This window comes from Aphelocoma coerulescens, chromosome 5, assembly GCF_041296385.1.
Source record: "Aphelocoma coerulescens isolate FSJ_1873_10779 chromosome 5, UR_Acoe_1.0, whole genome shotgun sequence".
NCBI lineage: Eukaryota > Metazoa > Chordata > Aves > Passeriformes > Corvidae > Aphelocoma > Aphelocoma coerulescens.
This window is the reverse complement of record NC_091019.1, coordinates 22,055,323-22,078,454: the sequence shown is the minus strand read 5'-3', so window position 1 is coordinate 22,078,454 and position 23,132 is coordinate 22,055,323. Positions and strand designations below refer to the sequence as shown.

General features: G+C 48.4%; 1 protein-coding gene across 2 annotated transcripts in view; it reads right to left on the bottom strand.

Moving 5' to 3' along the window:
* Positions 1-23,132, bottom strand: part of HRAS (HRas proto-oncogene, GTPase) — a 40,615-nt gene that overhangs the window by 2,191 nt on the left and 15,292 nt on the right. Inside the window, exons 2-6 of one of the 2 annotated variants that reach the window (XM_069017070.1) lie at positions 17,170-17,237; positions 8,127-8,280; positions 3,411-3,589; positions 1,024-1,183; positions 183-307 (exon numbers count right to left, since the gene is read on the bottom strand). In XM_069017070.1, the coding sequence (XP_068873171.1) occupies positions 188-307; positions 1,024-1,183; positions 3,411-3,589; positions 8,127-8,237 (570 nt within the window). In that variant the 5' untranslated portion in view covers positions 8,238-8,280; positions 17,170-17,237 and the 3' untranslated portion in view covers positions 183-187. The remainder of the gene's footprint in view (positions 1-182; positions 308-1,023; positions 1,184-3,410; positions 3,590-8,126; positions 8,281-17,169; positions 17,238-23,132) is intronic. The other variant, XM_069017071.1, reaches the window with a different exon arrangement.

Below are 23,132 nucleotides of genomic sequence, written 5' to 3'. Positions count from 1 at the left end.
TGACTTACCTATGTTTTGACAGAAAAATGCTATTTCAGTCTGAAAGGTGTTTCATTAAAAAAATACCTGCTGCTGAAATTGATCCCGCTGCATTTGTTTGCAGGCAAGAGCACCTGCAGTCACCTCCTGCCCTGCTTCCAATGCTCCCCCAGTGCACCCCATGTCCTGCTGCCACCACTTACCATAGTCACGATACCACACATTTACAGTTCATGCAGCCGGGGCCGCTCTCATCCGGGGGATTCAGCTTGCGCAGCTTATGCTGCCGGATCTCCCGCACCAAGGTGTAGAAGGCATCCTCAACGCCCTGGGGAAAAAGCACAGCTTGAAGTAGCTGCCCACTCTGAGGAGGGACAGTGGAGAGAGGAGAGGGCTCTGCTCCCCAGCAAGGTGTCTCTAGCACTGTCCAGCAGTGCAGATTCCAGTGTTAAAAGTACAGAACCAAGATGGGAAGACTAACAAGGACCTGAGTGTGGCCCTCAAACAGAGAGCAAGATTGAATGAACAACCACAAGGACAAGGAGCTCTGAAGTCCCTGAGATCCATCAGCTCTCAGCAGTCTGAATGAGGTCTACCACCCAAGAGAAAAGCCACCACTAGACCACTGAAGGTGTCAGTTGTTCCATTTCCACCTCTGTGCTCTGTGGGCCCCGGACAGTCCTTCCAGCCCCAGTATATTCTGCCTGTAGGTCTGCCAAAATAGACCATGGGTGAGGTTAGCCAAGTGACCTGAGCTTAGCTGACCTGAAGTGACTATGGAGGTTATTCCAGAGCCTTGGACAATGCCCTGAGAAGGCATCTTCACTGCTGCCACAGCATGATGATGCTTTTCTTGTGATGGGAGGCTCAAGCCCAGACTGGGGAGGGAACATCATGAGGGAGCATTTAGCCTCAAGGAAGCAACTAAACCCAGCCCTAACACCCATCTGTCTGCAAGGTGGTGCCTGCCCATTGCTGCCCCTCCAGGGCAGCAAAGGAGGAAAGAAGAAAAAAAGAGCGTTTTGTTTAAAAGTCTCCTCCTACCTGTCTGGTTTTGGCAGATGTTTCTATGTAGGGGATCCCATAGCTCCGGGCCAGGTCCTGCGCTTGCCGGGTCTCCACTGTCCGGGCAGGGAGGTCACATTTATTCCCCACCAGCACCATGGGAACATCATCTGAGTCTTTCACCCTCTTGATCTGCTCCCTGCAAGAGGAGGAAGTGTGAAAAAGTGAAGGGGCAGCTCCAGAACACTCCCCACCAGTTTTGACAGCTACCCTTTGCTCCTGTTGAGTGCCTTGTGTTGAGCTTTCAGGAAAATGTAAATGACTACGGCACACAAGTGAGTAAACAGCAACACAGTCTGGAAATGAGAACTAAACATACTTCTGCTCTTTAAATGCAGCTATTTACAAAACAATGTGAATTACGACAATCTATATTAAGACATGAGCTTAAGATAGTTTAAGTTAAATAAAAATGAATTCTCAAGCAGTTAGCTGTGCTATTTCCAACATTTTAGATCAAGTAATCCCCCCCAAATGGGGGGGGGGGGGGAACCATTCACCTGCAACCAGAATTTGCTGAGCTGATAAAGCAGCTTTTGGCAGCTGTAACCTTTTCTGCAGATGCACAGGCAGTATTTGCTCCCTTTCAGTTTAGTTCAGGTCACTCAAAGTTGAGAAACCAACTGGGAACTAAAAAAGCTGTAACACTCACTTCTTCATTCCAACATTGGATCTAAAACTAGGTGGGCGAGGATGAGATCTACCACTTCTAAAAATCTTGAAGGCCATTATGACCACAAACAATCCATTCAATTCCCTTCTGATAGATAATAACTTCCTTTGCTTAATAAATCATTTAGCTTCAGATGCAAAACAGCTTTTCTTTTGCTCATTAATCCAGAACGTTTAACATGGTTTTAATTTAACTACTAAAAGATTTAAAATGCCAATTTCTACGTTTTAATTGAATGCAAATCTCCATCCAAAGGCAGCTGGACATGTGTCACACACAAAAGAATCAATCATCTTTTTCTAATGTAGTAGAACATAGAAATGAAGTCTGACTATATGGCACGATATGCCATAAAGCCATTTAAATGTTCTATGTAACATCCTGATCAGCAAATGCAAGTACTAAATTTAGTGCACAGGCTACACTTAGCTGAAAGGAGATACCTCCAAATGATTACTAACCAGGGAGAGCCAGCATTTCTCTGGGGAATATTCTTTTAAAAGTGCAAACACAAAGAGCACAGGCTAAAGGAGACGAAAGCCAGTGATTTACATCACGATCATGATGGCTTGAAATCGAGCCATCCTATGAGCAACTTCACAAGCATCAGCCCCAGCACAAGATGAATGCTGCTCAATCCCTCAGGAGCTTTAGGAAAATCCCATCCTTTTTCCTTTGGTTCAGCTAAAAGAAGTCAAATTAGTGTACCTGTGCAGCTATTACACTGAACAGCCTTTTGGATGAGACTGAAGCATCTCAGCAGCTCTGAGCAGCACCACTGACTATGGAGCAAGGAAGGGATGTGCCTGTCCTCAGAACAACAGGATTACTGGGACCCTGGTTTATGATGAGGGACTGGGATACACAGTCCCTTGTGGGCAGTGGACAGAGCAGGGACAGGCAGGGCCATCTCCTGCATCCTCTGCCAAGTGCCTGCCGTCACAAGCCAAGTCTCAGAAAAAGGCACAAGCAGAGCAATCCCTCCCTAACATAGCATTGGGGTGAACAGGGAAGATTCCTGCTGTGTTTGTATCATCTCCTTGACTCTCCAGCTTTGCAGGGGTAATGTCAACGGAGAGGAGAAATGGGATGGGTGCCGGGACAGGGTCCCTGCTTTGTCACCGCTTCCCCATACATCATCTTGGGCAAATCACCTCACTGGAGCCCTGACTCCCCTTCTGCTCCATCTTGGCCCTGGTTGAAACGAAGCTCCAGTGGGACAGGACTGTCTCTCCCCACATGTGTGCAGCTGGCAGACCACAGCCTGGTCATGACACTGGACAGCAGGGGAAGCAGCTCTCCCTGTCTTTCCCAGCCTCCTCTCCCAGCTCTGGGGCCAGCAGAAGTCACTGAGATCGATTGCGCTAACAAAGCAATTCCACTAATTAGGGAGGGAAGGGAGGGGGTCATACAGGATCAGCTCTCCTTTAGTCACCATAAACACTTAAACATTACATTACCAGGTCCCCAAAGGCCACAAGCAATCCCTTTGGAAGGGTTTTACTGGAGTCACTGACATTAGCAGTCTGTTCTGTCTCTTCCCTGGGGAATGGCCACTTGAGCTAATTGTCTTTGCTGGCAGTCTGTGCTTCCACCATGGGGCCTGATCTAAAAGGGTGGGCAGGAGTGTGCAGCAGCAAGGCCTCCCCTTTGCACAGAGCAAGAAGGAAAAGGCCCTTCCCAGGATACTGACCTGTACTGGTGAATATCTTCAAAGGACTTGGTGTTGTTGATGGCAAAGACACACAGGAATCCTTCCCCCGTTCTCATGTACTGGTCTCTCATGGCACTGTACTCCTCCTGCCCTGCAGTGTCCAAGATGTCTAACAAACAGGTTTCTCCATCAATGACTACTTGCTTTCTGTAGGAATCCTGCAGGCCAGGAGAGGGAAAGGGAGGAGGATACATTAAGAGGGCTTGGCTCTGGCTAAACAAAGGGATGCAGCGAGTGCATCCCTGGGAAGATGCCAGGTCATGCTCTGCCTGTGTTCATCTTCCATTACAGAGACAACTCAAATCTGCTTCAAAAATGGGAGGGAAAGGAAAAAAAAAACAACAAAACCAAAAAACAAAGGAAAAAGGGAGCAGCTAAGCAGGTTTCTCCTTGTCTGTCAGAACCACAGAGAAGACAGCTCCTGGCTTGCTCTCCCCATTCCCAGCCCTGCTTCTGGCAGACCAGGTGCGGCTTCATCTCTACCACATTGCATAGCCCTTAACAACTATTTCCTAAGCATTGTTCAGCTCTAATTCCTTCTGCTGGAAGAGGAAGGATACTCAGGAAAGGAGCTCTGGCCAGCCAGGGCTTCCAGTCGCTATCTGTGATCTGCAGGGAAGGTGTTTAAGATAAGCTGGAAATCCAGTGCCTCCAGTGCATCTCAAATCAGGCACCAGAGGCAATATTGCCACCAGTAAGGTTTCAAACTGGGTTTGATGGTAAACCCCTTCTTTAAACATGAGAAAAAAATAAAATAAAATCACACTGTGAACAGGGTGTTTCCCACAACCAGTCTGTGCCCAGAGGGCTCCAGGAGAGCTAAGAACTATCCAGGCAGGTCCTTTGAAGTTGGGGATTTTCCCTGCAGCAAAGGCAATCACAACTTATCATAGATGTGAGAAGGTCTGGAAATCACCCAGAGCATCCCTCAAAAAGTTTCATTTTCACGGCAGGCTCCTCAAAGCACTGCTCCTTCCCACTATGCTTCTCCCTGTGCTCAGTCTCATCAGCAGGGCTGCTGGAGGGCATCCATCATCCCTCACCAACAGCCATCCCCTGTGGACAGTGCAGCATCCTCAACTCTCAGTGAGAGAAGGAAGCCAGAATGAAAGGTATGAAAAAGGTGCAAGTCAGCAGTACGACCACACAGTGCTTTGCAGCCACTCGCAGAGGCTACAGCTGCAGTTTAAAATTAATTCAAATGTTGGCTGCTCTTCCAACAATCACAACAATGTTATCAGATGAGCTCTGCAGGTCTGCAGACAAACAGCCGACACAGCAAAGGTCACCAACAGGACCAGCAGCAGCACAGAAAGGGAATGGGGCCAACACAACCTCTATCCTTTGGTTCATTACAACAACGTCATTTGCTGGGGCTAATTAAAGTCTTTCCTCACCTTGCAGAGAGGGCTATGAAATCAGAGATGAGATCTGCTCTGCCACGACCTTCTCAGCTGTGCCTTCCCAAAAAGTGGACTGCTGACCCATCGAGAATAAGTGTGGAGTGAAAGGTTGGCTTCCAGCCAACTGCTCTGAAGGCAACTGGCAGGCTACCCTGCAGGAATGTGCTCCCATTTCTAATCAATAATGTATCTGGAGCCTCCTTCCCCCTTCACAAGGGGACCTGAGTGCTTCCTCTGCCCCACAAAGCATCCTCCCACCTCTTCACCTTGGCTTGGGACAGAGGACCAGCCTCTCGGCACACATGTTCACAGTTAACTGCCAAGTCTCCAGTTCCAGGAGGTCTCACCAGCATCCACCATGCTGATGGACAAGAGATCCCACACCTCAGCTCAGGTCATCACAGACTGCCCATAAGGCCAGCCAGCTGGCTTACAAGGCACAGACATAAAACAATCTTGCAGAGGATGCTTTGCAAAGGAATGGGACAAGCTCTCCCCATCAATGCTTTGTGTACAGCTTCATCTGACCTCCCCCTCTGCAGGAAGTTCAGGATGGCAGCTCAGCCATCCCTGCCACGCTACCAGGTGACACGACTGCCACTGCAGGGCTAGCTGCCACCAGCCCACACCAGCACCCTGCAGCCTCAGGGCTCCTCTGCAGCCCCCACCCCACCTTTGTCAGAGGGGAAAGCAGCCAGACCCAGCTGTGAAGTGCCAGGCAGCAGAAACAACACCTGTTTGGGGTTCAGACTGAAGATCCCAGGTGGATGCGGGGGGCATCCCAGCTGTGCTGGCAGACCAGGCCAAGAAGCCCATTTGCTAAACACTACAGTCAGGATATGACCAGAGGTTTGGGAAGCCCTTTAAGCTGCTAAGAGCTGGAAGATGAACTGAAGAATTTCTCAACACAGTGAAACTCTTTAGTCCATCCCTGCTTACTCACCATAGGACAGTGCCAGTAGCATACATTTCCTTGCTCTCCTGTTCCCAAAACAAAGGTTCTAAAGCTCCCTGGCAGCCCAAGGGCTGGCCTGTGTGAGAGTGTGCTGTAGTGGAGCAGACAGCATTGAGTTACACAGCCAAACATTTGCACTGGTGAATCAGGAGGGAAGAAGGGGAGCAGACACCCAGTCAGGGTCTCTGCCCCAGACAGGGGACATACCTCCACCCCTCTTGCTGTGGGGAGCATCTTCTCAGTGCACCCCAATCCACCTGCACCCCCCTTTGCAGCACAGCCTGTGCTCAATCCATGTGGGTGACAGGTAACGCCTTTGCTCCATGCACGTATCCTCTTCCCCCCCCCCCTTTTATCCTGCTTGTTTCAGCATTGCTCTGCTGCTTGTTAGCTGGCTGAACAGTCATAGTCAGCTCCTGGGCATGATCCAAAGCAGCTTAGTCACAGGAAGGTGGTTTGTTGGTCACATTTGGATGGCTGGCAGGTAGCTCTCTGTGTCTTAAATCCCCATAAAATGAAGCATAATTAAAAGGAATCACCCTGAAATGAATCAGTACTTGGCCAGGGTAGCAGGGGAAGCAGGGTACAACCAAGGGAGCTGCAAAGGCATCAGGGCTGGTGGACCTGCAGGTGGAAAAGTACCAGGGGTGAGAGGGCTGAAGAGCAGCTTGTGGCAGCTTTTGGAAGAGGAGACAAACAGAATGGGGCTCGAGTGAACAGTGGAGAAAAGAGCAGGCGTCTCCCAGGGCACTGCAGAAGAGGGTAGGGTGAGGAGGGTGTGCTGGGAAATGCCATGCAAGGTTTACATTCCCTGCTGCCTGTTTACATGAAGAAAATTCCCTGCAGGGTACGTACAGGGAGCAGGCAGCTTGGAGACAAAAACCACAGGATGCCAAAACCCAACACATCACTGGGTGAGAGTTGCCTCTGCCCACCTAAGGTCCAAGAGAGGATGCACCCATGCAGATGTCTCCCCAGGGAGGTTGCTCTCCATGAGCAGCTCTTTTGCCAAAAACAACCTGGAATGGGTTTCTGAGAAAAGTATACAATGCTACTGGGGACAGCCACATGAGGGGAGAGGAGCTGGGGAAGAAGGCAACTGCATCCATAAGCAAGGAGACTCAGGAGCCCTAAATTAAATTCAAGTCTCTGCCATGGACTTTCTAGGTGACCTTGGCCAAATGATGTAATAGCACGTGCTTTTTAAGTGTTTTCTCTCCTTCCCATCTGTAGGATTGTAAGACTGTTTCTGCCTTTCTACCAAGCCTTGTCTTGTTTGTTTATGTAAGTTGTAAGCTCTTCAGGGTGGGGACTACACATACAACACCTACCAGAATAGATTTCTCATCCCAGCTGGGGCCTTTTGCCATTATGATAATAATAACTGCAGCAACCACAGCTGCATTTATACACATCTGGTAGAGAATCCTGTAGGACTGCAGACAGAGAGGTTATTGTCCAAGAGGCATGACAGAGCTGCAATTTGCCTTCCCAGGGTGGACTTTACTCCTTGTGCAGAGCGGTGGCTGCTGCCCACATCTCGCCCAACAAAGGTGTAAGTCATGCAGAGGCTAATTAGCACGTCGCTAACTACAGTGAAAGCAGACGGAGAATGGAATATGGTTTTGAAAAATTAAAGAAAATAGTAATAGCACAATGGATACTGAAGACTGGATCCCCCTCCGCCCCCATACAGCCTGTGAGGGCCACAGGGTCCCTGCCTGCTTCTTCAGGTCAGTGCTGCCATGCACACTAACTAAGACACACACATCACCCTTTAACCCCTTGTGAAGAAGCAGAGGCAGCACTCTGGGAGCCACAACAGTTCAGCTGCTCAGCATGTCTTACTCAAACTGCAAGACATACGTACTACAACCAAGCTCTGATAAAACCCATTTCATCAGTAAAGCTCAAAACATCCTGCAGAAAAAGTCAATACATTTACTCTGATTTCACGGGAAGAGAAATGGAAGCACAGGCACAAAATGGCTCTTCAATTCTAAACCTTTAATCCCTCCCTATGTTGTCATTTCATCAGAAAGGAGGACTTCTGTGCTGCCTCTCAGCCCCTGCCCAGCTCTGCCTGCCTCTGCTGCCTCCCATGACAGCTCTCTTCAGCAGACACCACTATCCTTCTGCAGGAGATGTAAGTCGGTCACCGTGACCTCTGAACACACACATAGTGACTCAGAATAGCTCTGCAAAGAAGAGGAACATCCCTGCTCGAGTTCAGACTTGAGACCAAACTGAGCATGCTCTGGGTTGGAGACAAAGTGGAGAAAAGCAAGAGGAAAACATACAGACAGAGAGACAGACCCCATGCCCAGAGCCACCTACCTCTATCGTGGGGTCATACTCATCAACAAAATGGTTCTGAATGAGCTGTATCGTCAAAGCACTCTTCCCAACACCACCTGCTCCCACCACCACCAGCTTGTATTCGGTCATCTTCCAGCTGACTCCAGCTCAGGACTTCCAGGAGCACCACCACCTGCAAGGACAAACATGGTCACTATGCTAAGAGAGGTTACTTTAAAATAGGCAAAATAATTCATCAAACCGAACACAAAAACTCTGTTTATCCCGTGGTCTGTTGCAATCCTTCAGCCTGACTGTCTGGATGCAAAGTTCACAGGTTCCTTGAGCAAACTTCAAGAGGTAGGAGAGCATTACTGATGAGAAAACAGGGGTACAGGCTGTGTACATCAACCCGTAAAGTAACCAGTTTAAGAGGTCTGGTTTTGCAGAACTGCTGAGCACTGTCCCCAGTTGACCTTATCTCAAGCTGACAATCCAAAATCTTTAGATAGATTTGAAACCCTTGGCCAATGAGGCTGGGATGTCAATTCCGATGAGAGCAAGCAAAAAGGTCCAGCCCTGCCCAAATATGCTGTTACCTCCATGTCTTCACCCTCAAGGCTGCATTAAACCTCAATCCACATGGCAGGGTTGAGACAGTGCACATCCACACCCTCTGCCCGTCCTCCAGCTAACGGCGCTGCCATCTCGAGAGGGGGGACGGCAGAAGGGGCATCCCTGCTCCCTGAGCTGAATTTGGCACACCCAACAGAGGGGAAAGAGATGCTGTCACAAAAGGTGCTGACAGAATGATGATTAGGGTCAGGATGAGCAAACCACACTTCTGCAGTACTGTGTACCTCCCATGGCCCTTCAGCAGAAGAAGATTCACATCCCCCCAGCTCCTCCCTTAAATTTCTGCTCCAAGTCTGCTGAGAAAGAGGAACTAACTCAGGAAGATTACAAAACCCCAAAGGTTTAAATAGAAATCCACCCTCATTGGACTGCAGGCCCTGCCCACTGAAAGTCACTCCAGGGTCAGCTACTCATTCTCAGCCACCATCTGCAAGCTCTTTTGGGGAGCCACCCAAAATGCAGCAGGTAGCAGGAAGGAAAGCTCACAGTTCCCCTTGTCAGATGCCCTTCGTGTTCACAGGGATTAGAACCCCCTCCACCCCCCCACCCCAGAGAGTTGAATCACTCCACCCTCCTCCCCAGGCTTGGCAGCCCTGCTCCCAAACTCTGGAAGCTGGTACGAACTGTGCCGGCAAAGGCTGCTCTACACCCAGACTGCAGCTGATGCATTTGCTAACACAGCAAAGACTTAATGGCAAGGAGGCCAGAATTTTCTGCCTTCAATCCCCACCTGACTGCAACCCTAAACCACCCAGACAGTTCCATCTCCCACTCAAGCAGGCAGCAATCAGACACAACCACCTCTTGCTGAAGCCCTTTTCTAAGCTGCTGCCTTGGTAGCAGAAAGGCAAACAAAGCTCATGCTCTTCTCAGCATCCAGAATCCTAAAGAAGGGCAAAGGAAGGGATGCAAAAGAGCAACCAGGTAACAAATATGACGCCAAGCAGGACCTCTGGTTTGCTGTGCTGTCCTTCACTGCTGGAGAAGCAGTTAAGGTGGTGATGCAAGAGTGGTGATGGTGGGGGGACATGAAGTGCAAATAATGTCATAGCCTAGGTGCCTACCCAGAAGTGCCTACCCAGTGCTTCCCCTGAAAAGTCCAATGTGCCTTTGTTCTGACAGCCCGGGAAGAGATGCAGATTGAAAGCAAGGCTACAGGAGAGAATCTAAGTGATCTCACTAATTGACTGCACACACGTTGCTCTGCTCCATTAATGCATGCCCTCACGTACATGATGTTCTCACATGCACTGCTTCTCAGGGACAAGAGAGATCCCCACCCCAAGCTTCTGATCTCTCAGTTAGGATGAAAAGGGGACTGAGGAGCAAATGCTGACTGACCATCTCCACCAGCACAGCTGTCCAGGAGGGGATCACTCCTGCAGCAAACAGCTTCACAGCTCAACAGAGAGGGGTCCTGAGGGTCTGAAGAAACACTACAACCAGCTCCCACCTTTCATTACAGAGCAGGGAGACCTGCAACCCCCAGCAAAACACATGGAGGGTGTAAATAAAGGCCCACGAGTGGCTCCAATGGTCCTTGCTCTGCATCTGATGCTGACAATGAAGCAGTTGCTACAAAGATGCTCAAGGAGAAGGGCACAACTGCCCAGGCCTGTAGGACTTGCTAAGGCAGTGAGAAAATCTTTGACTCAACATGGGGAGGAGAAGACATGAGTTCTCAAGGAGGGGGTTCTCCCTCAAGACCACCCCAGTGGAAGGCACTGCCTATTCCTTTGGAAGACCCCCATTCCACAAAGCCATAGCAGCTTTATGGTCCACAGTGTAGCAGGAGGTGGTGGACAAGGTAGTCACCCACGTCAGCTTGAGTGTCTTCCCCTGCTCCAGACCCCAGCTGAGCTCCACTCCACAGCAGAGGGGCAACCACACACTAGCAAGCCCTGCACACCACCTTAGCACAGAGTTTTGAGATCTGGCTCCTCCACAGAAACACAGACCCACATCTTCCCACTCCCCACCCACCCAAGAGGCAAGGAAAATGAGGGGGGCAAAGGAGCTATTGCTACTCACCGCTCGTGGCCAGCACATGGACAATTTACATACAAGAATTCTGCAGTGTTGGTGTTTGCTCACTGACACCATCCCTCGAAGGTGCTGTCACCTCAGCTAACTCTCCACTGCTCTGCCATCCTCACCCCTGCAGTGGCAGGAGAGATTCTGCAGCTTGCAAAGGAGGGCAGGTGCAGCCTACCTGACTGCTCCATACCATTGCTGCAAAACATGTCCTAATGCAGAACGAGAGCGTGGGGAATGATGGACAGCTCTGGGCATGAGAGCTGCCTGAATTAATGTGTGCTAAAATCAATGCTCAGGCGAGCTCGCTTCCTTTCCCCAATGCAAGCTCCTCACAGGCAGCGTGCAAACCCAACTGCACACCAGAGCAAAGGCAAATCCCACAGAAGAAGCAGCCTGGCCAACAGCTGCAGGGAAAGCAGGGATTTCCATATGGGCAAACTTTGCCACAGAGTTGGGCAGCTGGTCCTATCCTTGAGGTGACCTTACCAACACCATAACTCCCCCACCACACTTTTTGCTCCTGAACATGGGAAGAGCAAGGCTGCTCTTCGATGCACCCACCCATGGTTTCAACACAGGAGTGGCTGTTCCTCAACGCCACAGGAACATCACCATCATCACCACCACAGGGTCTGGTTCAAGCAACAGCCATCTCAAAGGTAATGTTTCTGGCTTCCTATAAAACAAACGCAGGGAAGAGAGAGCGGGGTTCCTGTGAGAGAGACAGTAACAGACACCCCACAGTTTTCATGCTGGTGACACACCGGATGGAGGTTTACAGACAGTTGGTGGTTGTGAAAGCTTCTCCTGATGCGAGGATTTCCAGTTTCTATTGCTCAGCAGCCAGCACAGAGCCCACACACAGCTGACCACAAAATAACAGGGAAACACAAAAGCACAGCCTCCCAGTCCTACACAGAGCAGGAACAGTGCTTCTTCCATCTTCTGCAAGCTCTTCAAGATCTGAAAGTCTGATCCAGGTCACCATCTAGTGTTTCCCTATCTGAATTTATCACCTCTGCAGCACTCCACTACTGCATCCCCCAAAAGCCACACAAGGCTGTCAAGCAACAGGTGAGAGAGACAGCAAGGAGGAGAGCAGTTCCAGGAGCACCGTCTGGAAACAGGAGGGCTGGGATCCGCGTGCCAAGCCAACAGCCCCAGCGTGGAGCCAGAGCTGCCGCTGCTGTATTTCCTGACCTCGTGGATTTTCTCCTGTAGCGAGAGGGCTCCTGGCTCCCATTCAAAGCTGTCTAGGAAAGCCTCACTGAGTGCTTCCGCCTGGCAGCAGCAGCTGCTCCCAGCCCAGGAGCCAGAGCCACACAGCTCCAGCAAACAGGAGCCATCTGCCAGTCTTGTGCAGGAAGTGGGGAGAGCAAGCACCCAGCCCCGGTGGACATCAACATCCTACCTTTGTCTCTCAGGGAGGGGATGGAGGTGTGGGTGAGGACAGAAGGCACCACCTCCCCTGCCTGTACATGCTGGGTGGCAGCATGGAGACCTTGCCTGCAGAAACAAGGACCAAGATGCTTGGCAGAAGCTTTCACAGGGCTAAGACCTAAAGTAGGTCTTGAGAATCAAGGCTACAGGTGGTGTTACCCAGAGATCCAGCTGTGGCCTGCAAAAAACAACCTGATCTTCTTCATGGTCCCTATTCTCTGGCACAGAGAGGTGGTTTGGGGGACCTGACTGTGAAGCCTCCAGAAACTCACTTACCAGAGGTGAGAAACTCAAGGGGCTTGGCCCCATCAGTACTTCCCATGTCACCACCTCAGTTTCAACATGAGCTCAGGCATCAAGCGGAAGTGGGTTTCCAACACATTCACCACAAGGGAGCCTCTGACACCCTTCCAACAGACTAACTGAAGGAGCTCTCTCTGTGTCCTCTGTTTACTCCCATCACTTAGTTTCTCTCCCAGGACAGACACCAAGCCAACTAAACAAGTCAAGAGACGGATTTTTGCACAACACCACTGTATTGAGGCCAGCCATGACAGAAGTTTTACAACTGTTCATTACTGAGCATTCACCATTTACCTTCCCAGTAGGAGTATCTGCATTTAAAGGCATCAGAAGTAAGTTTCAACTCTGCAAATCTCTTTGGACTCATCTCAGACCGGGCACCCTTTCCTCCAAAGCCCTGTCCAGAGGAGCCATATGACCACAAATGCTGCTGTGTTTGATTCTATTTCCCTTCAGCAGAGATGCCCTGCAGGCAGAAATGGTCTGCAGTCCTCTAGGAGAACAACACTCATCCCAGTCTTTTACCAGCAGTCATCCACACCCACACATCAGGAATCCTACTCAGTGATTTTTGAGCATTAACAAAGCAAACCTTGTTGGCTCATCCCAGCGACTGTCCAGGCTCCTCCATCAACATCACAAAACACAGCCTGTGGAGGGACTGAAGGAGCCTCTCCGGTGGTGTGAAATGCCACCTTTTGTCTTCACTCAAGGACCAAAATGCTGATGTACCCTGTAGCCTGTCCAGCCTCAAAGAGATTAGGGAACTGAGGCTGGCAAGCTGATGCTCTGTTATGAAGCCTATACAGTGCTTCATTTTAATTTACTTGCTGCTTTTTAAATCAACAACTGAGCTACAAATCTAACCAATTGTGCTTGTTGGCTTGCTGGCTGTATAACTGCAAACTCAGACATTGCACCTCACAGATGAAAACAGAGTAAGGGATGCCAAAGAGAGAATAAAAGTTACAAATACTAGCCCTGCTTTGGAAAGATGACTTGGAGATAATAAATGTCTTCTATTAGGGGGGAAAAAAGGAAAAAAGCCAAAAAGAAGCAGAATGGCTTCTTCCATCCTCTGCTAGCTCTTCAAGGTCTGAAGGAAAAGGCAGCCTGTCCCAAGGGACTGAGCACAAAAATATTGCTGCAGAGGAAAACAAGAAAAGAGGTAAGGAATGACGTAATGTAGAAGGCTCAAAATACAGATGTGCATTCAAAGAGAAACCTGTGAGGAATAGCAACAGGCAGCTGCAGGCAGGTCCGAGGCATAGGCAGATCTGGAAGAGAGGGATTGCCTCTCCACAGCAGCCAGAAACATGTGCCAGCAGCAATGTGCAAGCCTCAGCTTTGCACAAGGTCTTGAACAGGCACGGACTGGTCACTGCACCAGGCCCAGCCCTCACATTTTCCAGTCGAAGCACCTCTGGCAACACAACCCCTCTGCCAGAGACTACCCAACCACAAAGGGCTTGGGAAAATATGGAAGAGCAAAGGAAAACAAGACAGTATCATTCCAAAGCTGCTACCCCTTCTCTGCTCCCTAGGTCCTGCTTCAGCTATCAGGTAGTCAAACACGAAGCTGTGCAATCACCTGCTGTTAGCAGTAAGAGAGTGCGACTATACTGTTCTTGCTTTCCCTCTCAAATAATAAATATTCTTAATAAAGTTCTTTGTTGGCAGCTTATTCCAAGAAAAAACACTGGTAGGTAGATATAACTACCCAAAACAGCAACCAACCTAAATAAGTCAGTAACACAATAAACCCAGAGAACAAACCAGCTGCCCAAGAGCTTCCCTCTGGATGAAGGAATTGCCGCCCACCCCACTCTCCACACCCAATACAGGCCACCAAAATTATTATTTTCCAAAGAAAGATGAGCAGGCCCATTATCTCAGAAACTTACACATCAGGACTGCTCATGCCCATATCTCCAGCATCATGAATGTGGCACGAGGAGCAGCATGCAGTCAGGAAACTCTGGAAGGTGCTGGGATATGCTTGAGAATCATGGTGGGACCTTCACCTCCCACCACCACTACTCTATTCGTCTCCCTGAGAACAAGTCACTCATCCCATCACAGTCTCTGCAGAAGAACCAATCTTCCAAGCTAACTTCCACAGAAGGAAAGCACACTGCTCTGCAGGTTGATTGCTGCCAGCCCATGGAAAGGGTGAAAGAAACAGGCAAGCAAATGATACATCCCACACCACTGCTGAACATGGACCCTTAAAAAAAAAAACAAAACATGCAGATGGGAGAGACCACCTGTGCTAGCACCCAAGTCACAGTTCTCTGCATCTGATGGGGCCAGTGATGTGAAAAAACTGAAGACAGTTTTTAAATTACACTTGTGATTTATGATACAACATTTCAGCACTTTTTGAGACTCTACATGAGCAAGAATAACCTGTGTAAGGAAAGAGGAGACTGGTTGTGTCTGAATGGATAGCAAAGGCATTAAGAGGCCACAATGCAGGCCAGGACAATGTGGGACACTTAAATAAAACCTGAACTCTTATCTTGCAGTCAGGACTTAGGACCTAGTGTTGAATGTACCAGCATGTGTGGGAAAGCAGTGTGAGGGAGGAGAAGCTCTCACTGTTGAGATGCAGAAGCCTGCAAACTGCCAGGACTCCTCCACTTTCATCTCTTCTCCAGCCTCCCAGGGCTGAGCAGGTGGTTCAGAGGCAGACATTTCCCTGCCTGGGCTGGCAGCCCTCCAGCTCACCCTGGAAAAGAGACTTCTCTCAGGCCTCTTTCAGAAAAACAAATGGTACTCTACAATAGAGCTCAAGAGAAGGGCAACTTTTCACTTTCCTTTACATTAAAATCCCACCCATAAGCATTAATGGGAGGGGTGAAAGGCAGTGTGATGTATCTTGAATATATAAAAAGACGGACAGATACCCAGGAAACTTTAAAACAAGACCCACATTATAGATGATAGTAAATGTTAACTGTTAAATCACATGGTACACAACCATGAACCCAGGCTCTGAACAATCTCTTGGCTTGCCAGTCTCAGTTCCAAACTGTATTGATTTTCCCACAAGATATAAGGTGCAATGAAGTAGAAACTTGGAGCAGATGAGTATGCAGCGCCAGTGTAAGTGGATCTCTGTAATTACAGCTATTAGAGAATATTAGGCTTTGGGGAAAACGCTGCCCAGTAATGGTGTGGAATTACAAGAGATGCTGTCTCCAGGCTGGTTTCCTAAGGTACCTGGTATCTTCTGCCTGGTCCTCTTGGTGATGAAAGGAGCAGCTGCAGGCAAGCTGCCGGGGAAAGGTCCAGCCTCTCCCGTGCCCAGCGGTCCTGTCATCATGCTAGGGCAGGTTGCAGCCATCTGGCTCTGCTGCAACAGCACAAGAAGGGACAAATTCAGATCTCACCACTAAGCTGCAAGCGATGGTGTGCTAGAGCTGGAGGTGGTGGCCATGCATGAACAGAAACACCATCCTACTCACTACAGAGACAGGCAAGGGGATGCAAACAAGCCAAGGGACTGGCCCAAAGCCATCAATGGGTGGTAAAGCTGGGAACTAAATTCAGGCAATGTGATTTCCCATCTGGGGTTTTCACCTGAGAGAAAAAGCTCCCAGCAGAAGTTCTGGATGGGAAAGCTGTTGGTCTCCTGCTGAGTCTTTGTGTTGGGCTGTCAGAGCTGGCAGCTCATCTCCAGCCCAGCTTCCCAAGGCAGAGACAACTGGGGAGGCAGAGTACATCAAGTGGGAAAGGCCAGAGTGCTGTAAGAGAGGCCCTGCTATCCAATTATCCTGATGAAATCACAACTGGGTCATGGGCACAGGCAGCCAGCAGAGAGGCAGACGCTCTGATCCACAGATAGGCACCCAGAGATGCAGGTAGGGCTGGGAGCAGAAGGGCAGGCTGAGCACGGCTGCTGTTTTCCTCACTTGAAGCCCAGCTACAAGAAAGGGGGAAATCACTGGGATAAGGTGGCCTTCTACATCACTTAAGAAAAGGGCCAATCCCAACCTCAGCACCACTGATGCACAGCAAAAAAAGTACCCCAGAGTCAAGAAATGCACTCTCCCTACGAGCTTTCTGTTCTCCTCCCCTTCCCTGTCCTTCCTTATTCCTTCCAAACAACTGTTGACAAAGAAAAAGTTAGGAAACTAGTTTCAGGAAATGCATACAAGCCCTTTTCACTGAGAAGAATTTACAATGGAAATAGGTATAGTTGTTCAGCTTCCTGCTTGCTTTAAATCCTAAGACATGTACTTTACCAGCAAATACATGGATAAGAAAGCAGGGTAGTTGCATCTGGGAAGTTTCAAGAATTGTTTTGATAATGCTTTTAGATGTTTGTTTTGGTTTTTTGTTTTTTCTTTTTTTGTTGTTTTTTTTTTTTGTTTTGTTTTGTTTTTTTGGTTTTTTTAGCATTTAATAGTTAAGAGACTTTTTAAGAAGTCAGGTTTTGGAGCAAAATAGGATTTATAAGACTATTGGTGAACTCCAGTCTCCAGGAATGGAACAGTTCACACAGCACATGTCCTACTGCACTACAGCTCCTGCAGCAGAAGGTTCCAGACAGCCAGTGGCATTGGGTTTGGGTGATAAAAGGTGGAAGCCGTTGGCCAGCAGCAGAAAAGCAGACAAATGAGTATCCTGGGATATCTGCCCCTGCCCATGTGGCACTCACCCTCTGGATGGCTAATGAGCTTCCACAGAGAAATAGGGTTCTCTCGTCTGGGAATGGTTCAAGTCCCCCTAGAAGAAGCAATACAGAGTAGGAATGAGAGGGATCCCTCTCTGCAGGGACAGGCAGTCCTGGCTGTGTTGGACTCTGGCAGATCTCGGGACACACTTTGGTTAGTACCCAAGTTGGCTTCCCCAGCTTCCCTGGACAGCACTTAGGATCTTGTACTGAAAGAAGAAAAGCAGAGTCAACACCCATCCATCCTCTCTCACATGTGGTATTTCACAGGCCACTAGTCATATCTTACAAAATTTTATCTTTTCCAGGGAAAGGTGGTACAGCATTTTTCTTCCTCCTTGTTTTTCCAAGACAGAGGGTAAAGCAGCATAGGTGCAACACCATCTTCTCCACAGGTGAGTTGTGGGTGAGGAACAGTCCATTTTGGGATGAGGGACAAAAAATGAATTTCCTTCTCACCCTTCCATTCCCAATGGAACACTAATAAAAGCTCATTCAAAAACAGAGCTCAAAGGAACAGCCAAGACCAGATACTTCCAGAGTGTCTTTTTATTAGTAAGCCTTTTAATTTACATGCTCAAATATAACAATCATCCTCCCATGTTCATTTAGTCCTTATAGGGCCTTTGCAAGCACACACCCTGATTTATTAGCAGAGCAGGGATGAAGGGGAAGGAGGCACCACAGCAAAAAGCAAACCTGCAGGGCTTGCTTTAGCACATCTGGGAGAAGCAGCTGAGGAAAATACATTAGAAAAGCAAGAGAGAGAGGGTCTCTTAGGGAGCCAAAGACAAGGTGGCAGCAGAAAGAGGAGATAAAATAAAGCAAGGAGGCACCAGCTGCTCGGACCCTGTCCCTGCTCTCCTTCTCACCAGGATACTTTATTAGCAGGGTGACACAATGTTGTAGCAAACATGAATACGCATCAGTTATTATGCAGGAGATATTCAGGGGCACGTTGCTGATTTATGGACCCGGCAGCTGCAGCACCAGCCAGCTGCAACCTAGAGGGATGGGGACAGTGAGCACGGCTGGCAGAGAGGTCCACAAAGGACCTCCAAACCCAGCCCCTTCAAGAGCCACAGCGAATGAATTCATCACGACCAAGTCTGTAGCCATGCAGAGCCAACCAATGCATTCTGTGCACAATGCTGGGAAACCATCACACAACCCAGCAGGAACAGAGACATCCAAAGGTTATGGTGCGAGATTTAAGTTTGGATCAGCAGAACTTTAAGTTAGGGTCCTGAATTACCCAAACCTCACTTTGCTGCTCACAGTAAATCTCGTCAGACTTGTTAATGTGATGCTCATATCCCCTCTCTCTGCAGCAGTCTGGATTTTAAAAAAATCCAAGCAATGTTGCTGTGGGTGAGTTAAGTGCATTACTGTCACACCACAGACCTGCTACAAGGAAGACTGAGAATGTGAGGATTGCAGCTCTCCATACTGAAAAGGAAGGAGTTTCCCTTTTGGCTCTGGAGCAACCAAGGGACACTGCCCAAGGACTCATCCTGCCTGTCTTGCAAGCATCACAGAACAGACACAGGAGACATGCTCCTTCAGCTCTAAATGGCCTCCACATGGGTTCATATATCCCACTGCTCAACAACACATGACTGGCACAGCAGATCAAGGAACAAGAAACTCCACCCTGCAATGAAGAACCCACAACAATTAAGTGACTTCCTGATGGTCACACAGGAAACGTATGGTGAAGCTGGGGATTTCTGTTCCCCCCCAATTCGAGCTTTTGTCGTAAGACATGTGCTCATCAATGGCTGCGTTTGAGTGCGCAGGGGACAGGAGCACAACGCCTTCTCCACCACCTCTGTCGCAGCCTCCAGCATCTGCTGCAAGACCTGCACAATCAGCAAAAGCCGGGGGGGTTTCCTTCCAGAGCTTCCTTGGGAGTCCACAGCAACGATGACAAGCAGGATTTGGGTGGGCTCGTAGCCAGCATCTGCAGGCCAAGTAAGGCTGGAAAGAAACCACAGAAATGCAAGACACCAAGCCTGTGTCAGATGGGGCTCCTCAACACTGGAGCTCAACTAGCTGATTCACAAATAAGCAAAGCGCCTGAGAGCAAAAGGGTGGTTGAGGTCCCTCTGATAATGCCTAAAGGTTAGGTGTACCTACATCTTCATAGAAACCCTCAACTCCAGTCCCTCAGACAACCCTGGTAGAGGCAATGAGTAGATCCAGATCTGGCTTTGGCAGTGCACTTGACATGGCCATAAAGCTCCAAAGACCCTGCCCTACCTCTTTGACTCAACACAGGTGTTCCTCTACACAGATCAACAACTGATGGAGAAAAGAGCAACACTGGGGTCTGGTCCTCACTTGCACCAGGCACAAGATAGTGGGCACACTCACTCCAGTCACATGAACCAGATTTGCTTGTTTGAAAGAGGTACAGTAGGAAGCACACCATGCTCTGAGCTTCAGGGATGACATCTTGCGGTGGAAAATAGTGTCAGAAAGTCCATGAAGTGAATGGACAAAGAGATGCAAGGGAGCCTGGACACAATCCCCTAACTGCAAATAGAAAGAAGAAAACCTTAAAGTCTTTAGACCAAGGACATCTTCAGTAGGCAATATCAGCCAGAGACCAGCACCTGCATGCAGTTGGTGGTCGTGAAAATGCCCTGGCAAGCACCTGGTGACCAGACACAGCTGACACAACACTCTGTCCTTAGCACCTGATTTATCCTGAGAGCACAAAAAGAGACCACACAAAGTACAACCCAAAATAGCTGCAACATGAGCTGGAAGAGTCACATCTTGGGAAAAGTAAAATGGGGCGTCATGATTCTGCAGGTGCCCTTCCATCTGAAGCACCCTTTTGTCAGGAGTGACAATGCAACCTCCATCACAGATCAACCTCTACATGGCAAAGTCCCCAAGCAAACCCCATGCAGCAGCAGGCAAAGGTCATGCACATTGGAAAAAAAACCCAAACCAAACCAAAATCAAACAAAAAACTAAACCAAACCAAAAAAAAACCAAGCCCCAAAACAAACAAACAACCAACCAAGAAAGAAAAAAAGGATTTCTGAACTTTGAACTGTAATGCACTACAATTACTGTGATGTAACTTCACTAGAGCAGTGCAAGCGATGGCTCAACATCAAATCCCCAACACTGTTGGGGATTCTCACGCAGCCCAAAACCTTCTTCTACTCTTTTAAGTGGAAACCATCTCTGGTTCCAGAGCAGGGTCTCATCCTGCCAGATTATCTGAAAACCAAAAAGAGACCCCTACAGCAGTTTTCTCTTTGAAAAATGTCTAACTCTGGTTGTGCCTGCTGTCCATACAACACTCAAATCTTTATCCTCTGAAGCCACTGACTTCCCTAAACCCTGCAGCAATGAGATACCAAAACTATAAACATCACTTCTTTTTATATGCATATACATGGCTTCCCATCTTCTTTCCTGGTGTCCAGCCATCTCCCCCACAGCCTGTCAGATTTTCTGGTCCTGCTGCTCAAGCACAACTCTGCAACGCTGGGGAAGCACACATTGCAGAGACATTTAGAAAAGAAACACAGCAGCCTTCATTGGGTTTATTCTTGGACTTTATAAGGCTCATGCAAACAGTTCTGTATTTGACCTGAAAAAATAATAATCACAAAAGGCAAACTTAGAACTTCAAAGATGACTTCTCCTGGCAGCCCTAAGCCATTATCTGCATGTAGTATGGACAAGGTGCAAGTTTTATAGCTTCCCAAAGGAAGGGAGAGGACAGCCCAAGCCAAGGAGTAAAAACCAAACAAGTGAGTCCCACAACTGAGATCTCACCTTGAAGGTTTACCCTAAGGAAAGGGCAAAAATAGAGTCCTTGCACGGACGCCACTAAAGCCAAGACAGTCAACACTGGTTGAGGATCTCACTTGTCTATTTTTATTTTCAACCTTAGCCCATTTGGAGCACTTATCCCTCTCTGCATCTTGAGACAGCAGTGAGGCAGACTGACATTACCTTTGAAAGCACAAATACACCTTTGTTCAGCCAGAGGGGCACACAGAGTGCCTACAGAACAGCTAAAAAACTCAGCCATCATAAAGCAGAAGAAGGAAGGAGGTGGCAGAGTTGTTTCCTCCTCCCTGGAGATCTGGCTGCCATGAAGAATTGCATATGGTGCTGGCACAGAGAACTTGCTCCTGGGATCAGCAGCTGAGTGTTTTCCCAGGACCCTCTGCTAAGAGGCTTTCCCATACTGCTGGCTCCTAAGCATACACGGAGCCTCCCTAAGGAGTTTCTGCAACAGGGTGACAAAAATAAGCCTGCAGTCTCCAGGTTCATCCAGCCTCGTGTGGGTACAGGCATCTGTTAGACAGTGGCCTGGGGACCACAGCACAGGAACTCAAGCAGTGAAGATCAAGCTGACTCATAATTCTTTGGCTTTGGTTTAACATATAATTAATAAATAAATAAATAAAACAAAACCTGAACCTCCCTTCAGCCCACTGGGAAAAATCCAAGCATCTGCCTTCAATTCCCCGGCGCATAATAATACAACTTTATTACTACAAGTAAAATTACTGTATTTTCTATGTGCTGTTAGAGCGTGTGTGTGAAGATCTGTTACACAACCTACATCACTCTGCAAATCACTGACTGCTGGGAGTATTTAATGCTATCACCCTTTGCCATCAGCCCCCAGCAAATGAGTCCTGACCTTTTATTCAATTGGTCATCCCTGCCCTCACAAACACCAGCAAAGACACAAGAACTGAAGTTCTGATACTTAAGCGATGATCTCAGGAAAGAGGGTTGAAAACTGGACCTCGGGGCACCAAAAGCTTATACAACTACCTCCTACAGCAAATACCACTAAAAGCAGCTCCAGGCAGGGCTGGGGGGACATAGAGATGGGATGTGCACCAGAAGACCAAAGTTTGCTCATACTGGTGGCTCCATCATCCCTTTTCACACCTTCAGGCTTTTTTTGGTCTACTACTATAAATATAGACTGTAACAGCTAAGAAGGCGCTGTTCAAGTAGTGGGAGCCTGGTCCTACGCATGGTCTGAGGTTCCTCTCCAATTCTGCTCACCCACACCCACAAAATTTGCTCTTTGCTGACCATTTGAGACTGCAAGAGTGTTTGAGTAATGCTAAATGTCACAAGGCTGCTAGGAGTTTTATTTCTTCCCCCAGTGTTTGGAAAAAGCAAGAAATGGACAGGTGATGTGAACTGGCACTGTTAAAGATGATCCAGTCTAATAAGATCATGCAAACTTCCTGGCTCTTGTCACGACCCCATCTGTCTTGTGGGCTTCGAGCTGGATTAAAGAATTACGCATAAGCTATGAAAATGATCCCCCTGAGGAAACAGTCATTTGGAACAACTACAGAAAATCTTCACTTTTGGACAAGAACTCTTTCAGAGTTCTGGTGGTTTGGGTTTTTTTTCTTAAGGGAGCAGAGAACCACAATAGTATCTGCAGTCAGAGGCTCCACTTCGTGGATCCGTATCTCCTCAGATCCTTGGTATGACAAAATCCTCTTTCCTTAGAAAAATAACTTCAGACCTTAAACTTGAACTCTGAATTTTTACAGTCTTGTCAATATTGTGAGAACTCAAACATGATCATGTGCCTTCACAGGAGCCTGGCAGAGACAAGCCACCAGTTAGATATTGAACTATGGTGATGTGCTGATAAAGCTCCCTCTTCATTCAAGGGCAGTGGAGCTCACCAGTGTTGTTTTTCAGGGTTCCTAAGGCACAGGCAGCAGTTTCTCACTCTTGTACATCATTCACACCTAGCTAGAAATACACTGCTGCTTGATTTCTCCCTTAAAATCCTCTTATTTTCAGAAAGCAGCTCCCCAAGGACCATGTGTGTCCCTACAATGAACCTTGAAGGCCACAGTGTGGTGTAATGGGTACAGCTCCTACACAGCTCTCATTGTTCCCACACAGAAACTTCAACTGAAGAA